This window comes from Octopus bimaculoides, chromosome 1 (assembly GCF_001194135.2).
Source record: "Octopus bimaculoides isolate UCB-OBI-ISO-001 chromosome 1, ASM119413v2, whole genome shotgun sequence".
In the NCBI taxonomy this organism is placed as follows: Eukaryota; Metazoa; Mollusca; class Cephalopoda; order Octopoda; family Octopodidae; genus Octopus; species Octopus bimaculoides.
In genome coordinates, this window is record NC_068981.1 from 17,891,988 (window position 1) to 17,901,074 (window position 9,087).

The following is a 9,087-nucleotide window of genomic DNA, read 5'->3' on the forward strand; positions in this document are numbered from 1 at the left end:
AATCGAGCGAGATCGTTGCCAGTGCCCCTGGACTGGCTCTTGTGTGGGTGGCACATAAAAGACACCATTTCGAGCGTGGCCGTTTTCGTGCGGGTGACACGTAAAAGCACCCACTACACTCTCTGAGTGGTTGGCGTTAGGAAGGGCATCCAGCTGTAGAAACTCTGCCAAATTAGACTGGAGCCTGGTGTAGCCATCCGGTTTCACCAGTCCTCAGTCAAATCGTCCAACCCATGCTAGCATGGAAAGCGGACGTTAAACGATGATGATGATGATACACACACACACACACATATTTGTCCTCGATTTGACATCAAACTGCATCTGCTATCTGCCTGTTTGGAAGATGGACATCAAATGATGATGTAGGTCGGAATAGCTGATAGCCTCTGATTCATCCTAGTAGCATTTCAGGTGACCCAAAGTCAGGTGCCTTTGTAATTTATTCAACTGTGATCCATGAGTGAAACTTTTAATATTTTCTTCTTTGTAGGATGTGGATGACTGTTGCTGTATCAATCCTGGGAATCTAACCAAACGAGAAGCTGGAGGAACGTTTGCTCTCATGAATATTCACAGAAGTAACAACGATCAGAAAAGTTCTCTTATTTCAGACACTGCCGTCAAAATTGTCCGAGTGTAAATAAAATAGATGTAAATGGATTTCATTTTAAAACAAACATTAAAGATTATTGAAAGGTGGCAAGCTTGTAGAATTGTTACTGCGCTGAACAAAATGCTTAACAGCATTTTTTCCGACTCTTGACATGACGAGTTCAATTTCTACCAAGGTCGACTTTGCCTTTCATCCTTTCCCACGCCCCGAAAATCGCTGGCCTTGTGCCAAAATTTGAAATTATTATTATTATAACTGAATAAAACTAATGAAAGCAAATCCTTATCTCTGTAGTTTAATTATTGTTTATTTCAGCCAGAATCCTGTCTACCCTAAACAGATCCTAGTTTTACAAATAATATATATACAAAATTTACAGAAGATGAAGACTGTAAAAGACAACCTCAATCTTTGGCATCACCAATTCCATCAGCATTGATAGCAAACATAGCCTCAGCTTCCGGCAAACAAGGGGAGTCGTAGATCTTGCATATTCGGGTTTCACCACGGCCCTTACGGAGGTACAACCTGGAACGGAAAAAGGGATTTTTTTTTTTGAGAATTTAGGTCTTTTTCCTAGAAAATGTTGCAAACGAAAAACTAATTGGTAAAAGTGATTTTACCTTGTGGTAGAAGCATGGGCAATAATATTGCCACCAATAGGCTTTTTGGGATCTGATGTAAACATAGAAGCCCCATCCACTTGGGCGACTACTTGATTGGTAATAACAACAGCAACACCAAACTAAAACAAAGATAATATAAAGTTAAAAGACAGTCACAAGGAAACAGTTTATTTGCATCATACTTGGTCAACATTGTTACTTGCGGGTTTTCAGTAAGCTATTGCATTTCTAATGGTGAGTCATAAGGAACATCATCATCGTTTAACGTCCGTTTTCCATGCTAGCATGGGTTGGACAATTCAGCCGGCGTCTGAGAAGTCAGGCAGAGTTTCTACAGCCGGATGCCTTTCCTAACACCAACCACTCCGAGAGTGTAGTGGGTGCTTTTATGTGCCACCGGCAAGAGGGCCAGTCAGCGGGTACTGGCAATGGCCACACAGCACTGGCAACGATCGCGCTCGAATGTCTTTGCACAAGGAAGGCGACGCTGGGCACAGGTGCCATCACGATTTCGCTTTCGCTTGCCCCAATAGGTCTTCACAAGCTGAGTTTCGTGCCCAATGAAGGAGAAGACGTTGGCATGGGTGCCAATTGTCGAATTTAGTTCGATTTCGACTTCACTTGCCTCAACAGGTCTTCGCAAGCGGAGTTTAGTGTCCAATGAAGGAAGGTACGCATAAGTGGGCTGGCTACACCCCTGGCAGAGGCCTTGGATTTAGGTCTCACTTGGCTTGCCGGCCTTCTCAGGCACAGCATATTTCGAAAGGTCTCGGTCAGAAGTCATCGCCTCGGTGAGGCCCAATGTTCGAAGGTCGTGCCTCACCACCTCATCCCAGGTCTTCCTGGGCCTACCTCTTCCACAGGTTCCCTCAACTGCTAGGATGTGGCACTTTTTCACACAGCTATCTTCACGCAGGGGAGGGAATTCGGAGTGAAGTGTTTCGAGTGGAAACTGGGAAAAATGTGAATAGATGAGAATGCAACAATTTAGTTGAGAGGATGTCTATGTGCATAGCAGTAGCAGTACTTTATTATGCATCTTACCTGAACAGAACTGAAGTATTCACCAACTCTAAAGAAGACAACCTAACCTTTGGGTTTCAGATTACGTAGTGTTACCTCAAGAGATTATCAGATATTGTGAAACTAAATATTTGTAGTGAATTTATAGGTTTTAGTTGTGTTGAACATGCATAGAAAAAATGAGGAAGGATACAGTTAAAGAAAAAGTTGAACTGACCTCATCAGCAAGACGTAGTAAAGTACGGAGGAATCTAGCAAGATGCATCTGTCTTGCGGATAATTCTCCTCGGCCACTGTAATCAGTACGGTAAAGTGCTGTAGCACTGTCAACTATCAACAAAGCATACCTGAAAATAACAAGAGCACCACACATTATAAATATTTCAGTTGATAAAATTGATCGTCATCATCTTTTAACGTCCGCTTTCCATGCTAGCATGGGTTGGACAATTTGACTGGGGACTGACGAACAAGATGGCTGCACCAGGCTCCAGTCTGATTAGGCAGTTTCTACAGCTGGATGCCCTTCCTAACACCAACTACTCTGAGAGTGTAGTGGGTGCTTTTTACGTGCCACCGGCATGAGGGCCAGTCCGGCGGTACTGGCAATGGCCACGCTCAAATGGTGTTTTTTATGTGCCACCTGCACAGGAGTCAGTCGGATATAATAAAATCCATTGTGTCTTATTCTGTGAGTTACTTGCTGATGGTACCATGAAAAAAAGGCACCTAGTGCATTTAGTAAAGTGGTTGTCATAAGGAAGGGCATCCAACCATAGAAGCCATGTAAAAGCGGACAACAGAGCTTGTTGCTGCCCACTGGCTTGCCACTTCTTTTGAACCTTCGAAGCCATGCCAGTATGGAAAATGGATGCTAAATGATGAGGATGACGTGTTCAATGATTAAAGTCTGGTTAAATGTTTCCGTATAGTGAGGAATAACATGTAAACTTAACAATTACCATCAACATTTTAATGTTCACCAGTCCTCAGTCAAATCGTCCAACCCATACTAGCATGGAAAGCGGACGTTAAACGATGATGATGACTGCCTTGAATTGAACTCGGAATCTTGGGGTTAGTAGTAAAACGCTCTTAACCATATGCCCGTAGGTGCAGTGGTTAAGAGCACAGGCTACTAACCCCAAGATTCTGAGTTTGATTCCAAGCAGTGACCTGAACAACAACATCGAAAAATACCTTAGGAACGAGAACCCAAGTTCGAAATTTCCCCAAGACACCTGATGAAATCGAAATGTGTTAACAACAAACAAGATGAGGACAAATATCCGTCAAATGTAAATAATTCCTCATCTCTTAAATATAGAACAGGAGCAGTTTGTTAAAAGGGAATTAGTTTTATCATTTTCTCAAAAAGACAATGAAATATCAACGAAAAATATAGAAGAAAAACTGTGTAAAACTGACCTTGATTCTGTCATCATGGCTGCAGCTTGAACCAACAACTGAGTCTGGTGGTCACTGTTATATGCCCGAGCATAAGCAACATTGTCTAAAACATCACTACCAGATAGTCCATATCTGCATGAACAACAAAATCAAAAGTTTGTTTGGATCTCAGTGAAATATACAATAGTTGGTGGCATAAAAGATGCAGAAGTACATTAGACATGTTTTTAGTACATTAAAGCTTATAGCAGCAATGGGGGAATAAATAGTTACCTGTCTGCTACAGCCAGGAGTCGTTCAGGACGGAATGTTCCTTCTGTATCAACATAGAGAGCTTTTCCTTCACCACCACCCATGTCCACAGGTAGCTGCCAATACAAGAAATGACGAAATGGTCAGTTAATGTTTTCACCTACACAAAGTTGCTGGACATAAAAGTAATGGCCACTATACAAGCACTTTTTCTTTTATTGTTGGGCTCAATTAATCATCATCATCATCGTTTAACATTCGCTTTCCATGCTAGCATGGGTTGGACGATTTGACTGAGGACTGGTGAACCAGATGGCTACACCAGGCTCCAATCTGATTTGGCAGAGTTTCTACAGCTGGATGCCCTTCCTAACGCCAACCACTCAGAGAGTGTAGTGGGTGCTTTTACGTGCCACCGGCACGAAGGCCAGTCAGGAGGTACTGGAAACGGCCATGCTCGAAATGGTGTATTTTACGTGCCACCTGCACAGGAGCCAGTCCAGCGGTACTGGCGAAACAGCGAAAACATTGATGATATATCATCATTGTTTAATGTCTGCTTTTCTTTGCTGTCATGAGTTGGGTGGGTTTACTATGCATTACATTAAAAATGTGAAGGATACCAGTGCCTTAAGTGGCTGTTCTGGTATACAAAAACCAGGGGGTATTTATCCAGATGAAGAGGCTACAGATCTACAACTCGGAGATGAGTTAACACTGACAAAGACTAATTAAAAATGTGTCAGGTTAGAGATCTGCTATTGGGGTAAACCAGTACAACCTGTGCACAACAATTCTGCTAAGCTTGCTTGTTAAGGAAGGTAATTAGAAGACATAAAGACTTGTGAAGAAGGGCGGATAACTCAGGAGAATCAACAGCCATCCAATACTGAAGAAGTGCTCTGTAACAAAATCTCAATTGCACAAAGAGGCGTCACACTGTCAACATTTCCTGGAAGAGATAATGGGGATACGCTGCGCTTGAGAAGACATATCCATTTCAGCACCGCTGAGGTCTGTCAAGCCTCCCCTCTCAACCGATCTTCTAACACTCATCTCTTCATCAATCTCCTAACTGTGGTACTACTTACTCGGGTGCCTCTATACTTCACTTTGTATCCCTTCTACTGTCCCTCATTACCTCCTCTTCCTCAATCCACTGCTTCCTTTCTTTCACTCTCACAAACTGATATCCACTGAGTTTGACTCCAATCCCCAATCATCTGTCTGCCCCACTATTTTCACAGACCGATAGAATAAGCACCTAGCTTAAAGAAAGAAAGAAAATAAGTACAGGGGTCGATTCATTTGACTAAAAGTTCTTCAAGGCGATGCCCCAGCATGGCCGCCGTCTAATGACTGAAACAAGTAAAAGATAAAAGATCTCAAAGCAGTGATGTCTACATTCTCCAATAAACAAAAGTCCTGTTGTTTTTGCAACTTTGTCATTTTTGATGTGTGAAGATCAGCAAAAACACTACTTTCAAACTAGTAAGGGTTGGTGACAGAAAGAGCGTCCAGCAGATGCTATAAAAACGATATCTGCCTACTCACTCCACTCGCCGTGATATACAACAGAATCCAGAATTTGTTTGGTCGTATCTAAAACAGAAATATACAACATGTCCAATACTACTTTACCCACATCATTTATAGAGTTAATGCCTTTGAGGAAGATGTGAACAACCTCCCATCACTTTTCCCCATGAAAAAAATTCCAAACGCATTAGTTAATATCATTTACTTACTTGACATGTCACAGCTAATGTGTGACACAGCTGGGTTTTCCCTGTACGGAACTCACCAAATATTTCTGTGATGGATCCAGTTTCAATACCACCTTAAGAACCAGAAAAAAGAAAAAACCCCATGAAGTGTCATGAATATATAGTCACAACTAGAAATCAACAGAATAGATTTTACTTTCTAATGAACTAAAGAAATAGTTTATGAAGGAGTTTCAGTGAATTCAGAAAAAAAAAAAAAAAAAAAAAAAAAAAAAAGACTAAAGGTATTTAGTAAAATGACTATCATTATTAAATAAGTATTTGGAATATAATTTAACGAAAGGTTAAACACTGGTGCTGAGCTGCATAAAAAGCAACCACTACACTCTGTAATGTGGTTGGCATTAGGAGGGGCATCCAGCTGTAAGAAACGGCCTAAACAAACTATGAAACATGGTGCAGCACCTGGCCTTGCCAGTTCTGGTCAAACTATCCAATCCATGCCAGCATGGAAAATGGAAGTTTCATGATGATGATGATGATTTGGAGTTAAAATTATGATGATGATGATCATCATTTAACGTCCGTTTTTCATGCTAGCATGGGTTGGATGATTTGACTGAGGACTGGTGAACCGGATGGCTGCACCAGGCTCCAATCTGATCTGGCAGAGTTTCTACAGCTGGATGCCCTTTCTAACGCCAGTCACTCAGAGAGTGTAGTGGGTGCTTTTTACGTGCCATATATATATATATATCTATATAAAAAAAAAATACATATACATAGTGGACATTAAAATGATGATGATAACATGTTAACAGAATTATGAAAATTAGTGTAACCTTGCAATAATTTATCCAGTTCTTTGGAACCAGTGGTTACTTGGATAATTTCTGAGCGCTTCTGGTGAAACTCTGTGGCTGTTGTGAAACCCATCGGGACAAGTTTAGTAGCTTCAGTCTAAAAAAGAATCAAATAATTTTTAGAATTTAACAAGAGAAAAATTAATCGAATAGGAAGGATATTTGGATGTGTGCATGTCAGAAGGCTTGAAACGTTTAAATGTATGTTTTTTATGAAGGTCATGATAAATACCAGAAGGGAATGTTTTTTGGTTAACAAACATAAGAATTTATTCCTTGATCAAATGAGAATGAACAGGTACCACGGAGACAAGTTTTCATGGCAACAGGACGTAGCAAGACAAAAATCCATTCCTTAATACACATCCAGGCTGGACAGCACCGGTGGCATGTTAGAAAGCATTCGAGCAAGGTCATTGCCAGTGCCGCTGGACTGGCTCCTGTGCATGTGGCACGTAAAAAACACCATCTTGAGCATGGCCATTGCCAGTACCGCCTGACTGGCCCACGTGCCAGTGGCATGTAAAAGCACCCACTACACTCTCGCAGTGGTTGGCGTTAGGAAGGGCATCCAGCTGTAGAAACTCTGCCAAATCAGAATGGAGCCTGGTGTAGCCATCTGGTTCGCCAGTCCTCAGTCAAATCGTCCAACCCATGCCAGCATGGAAAGCGGACGTTAAACGATGATGATGATAATGATTATAAATCATTTCCTTAATAACAGTTCTGATTGCATATGCCCACAGGTAAAAAAACAGTCTTACTTGGACAGGGTGGAGGTGGGTGTTATTGACAAATAGTGTAAGAATTTTAAAAACATATACCAAAATCTCTTTAAATCTAGTTAGATGAAAACTAGATTTAGAAAGAGAGAAATCAAGTCTCAAGAGAATAGGTTAAAATCAAGTCTTCAGAGAAGCAATAATCTATATAGCACATAAAATATTGGTTTCAAATTTAAGCACAAGGCCAGCAATTTCAGGGGAGGGATTAAATTGGTTCCACTGACCCAAGTGCTGAACTAGTACGTATTTTATTGATCATGAAAGTATGAAAAGCAAAGTCGACCTCAGTGGAATTTTATCTCAGAACACAGAAATGGACAAAATGCTGCAAAGCATTTTACCCTGTGTGTGATTCTGCTGGCTTGCCGCCTTCATAATGCATAAACTATTAATAAAATGAGGAGGTATGGAGAATACCCATCACCCAACTTCAATGCTTTATCCATCCATTTTGCTGTCCACTGTTCTTGGGACAGGCACAGAGTCCTCGGGCACTTCCATCATAGGGTCCTATGACAAAAAACTGTCATCAAACTTTCCTACTGGATTCCCAAGTATGACCAACTGAGACTATCGCTATCATCTAACCATTTCACTCGTGGTCTACTCCTAGGTCTCCTATTGGTTGGCTGAGGTGAATTCATCCTGTAATTCTTTCCTCTGGTATTCTATTCACATGTCTGCAGGATTTGAGCTGCAACTACTCAATGTGGAGAAATAACTATTCAAACTGGAAAGACTCCCTGATCTCTGAGCTATGACCCCCTTGTGTAATGTTACTCTGGAGATCCTTTGGAGGAACTCTATTTCCACAGCTTTTATCCATTGTACCCTTTCAGTCATAATCCAAAACTCACAGCCATAGGAGAGGATAGGCACAAAAAAACAAACTGAAGACAAGTTTGGCTTTTATATCAATCTTTCCTATTCTGTTTGCAATTTACACATTTTGTAAATAATAAGTCTTTTTTTTTAACAGTAAAAGAAAGACATTTTGAAGGAAATAATAAAATGTTGAATTTAGATGTCAATTTATTGATATAATCTTGTTATACTTACCAATATTTTGTCTGCTTTTGCTTCACTAATTCCTTTGATGCTCAGAAGACTTTTCTTAGGAGCAAATGCTACTGACTCAACTGTATAAAAGCCAACTTCTTCTAGTTTCTTACAGTCATTGGCACTGATACCTTGGCCCTGACATACAAACAACAAAAGTAGACATTATTAGAGAAATATTGGGGAAAACACAGAAGTTGGAAGAATGAAATTTTTTAAAGTACTCATGTTGTTGCTAATTTTGATTCTGGGTTAGCTTTGATCATGATGATTTAGGATCAAAAGCATACTAAAACTGACCTCCTTATCTTTTTTTTTTAGTGGGTACAGGTGTGGCTGTGTGGTTTAGAAGCTTACTTCTCAATCATGTAGTCTTGAGTTCAGTTCCACTGCGCAGTGGATTTGATAGACAGAAACTGAAGGCGGTGAGCTGGCAGAAACGTTAGCACACCGGGCGAAATGCATAGCGGTATTTCGTCTGCCACTACGTTCTGAGTTCAAATTCCGCCGAGGTCGACTTTGCTTCTCGTCCTTTTGGGGTCAATAAAATTAAGTACCAGTTACGCACTGGGGGTCAATGTAATCGACTTAATCCCTTTGTCAGTCCCCTCTATGTTTAGCTCCATGTGGGCAATAAAGAAATAAGAAACTGAAACAAGCCAATATATATATATATATATATACCCTTTTAGTTGTTTCAGTCATTTGACTGTGGCCATGCTGGAG

The 9,087-nt window shown here is 40.8% G+C and overlaps 2 protein-coding genes across 7 annotated transcripts in view; one reads left to right on the forward strand and one right to left on the reverse strand.

Moving 5' to 3' along the window:
• LOC106873471 (DNA polymerase alpha subunit B) overlaps positions 1-895 on the forward strand; it is a 51,178-nt gene extending 50,283 nt beyond the window's left edge. For all 6 annotated transcript variants that reach the window (XM_014920853.2, XM_052965550.1, XM_014920852.2 and 3 more), the window contains one exon: positions 494-895. In XM_014920853.2, the coding sequence (XP_014776339.1) occupies positions 494-643 (150 nt within the window). In that variant the 3' untranslated portion in view covers positions 644-895. The remainder of the gene's footprint in view (positions 1-493) is intronic.
• LOC106873467 (DNA repair protein RAD51 homolog 1) overlaps positions 896-9,087 on the reverse strand; it is a 15,190-nt gene continuing 6,998 nt past the window's right edge. The window contains exons 4-11 of the mRNA XM_014920847.2: positions 8,362-8,499; positions 6,497-6,614; positions 5,676-5,767; positions 3,949-4,043; positions 3,694-3,807; positions 2,483-2,612; positions 1,240-1,361; positions 896-1,144 (exon numbers count right to left, since the gene is read on the reverse strand). Coding sequence (XP_014776333.1) covers positions 1,021-1,144; positions 1,240-1,361; positions 2,483-2,612; positions 3,694-3,807; positions 3,949-4,043; positions 5,676-5,767; positions 6,497-6,614; positions 8,362-8,499 — 933 coding nt within the window. The 3' untranslated portion in view covers positions 896-1,020. The remainder of the gene's footprint in view (positions 1,145-1,239; positions 1,362-2,482; positions 2,613-3,693; positions 3,808-3,948; positions 4,044-5,675; positions 5,768-6,496; positions 6,615-8,361; positions 8,500-9,087) is intronic.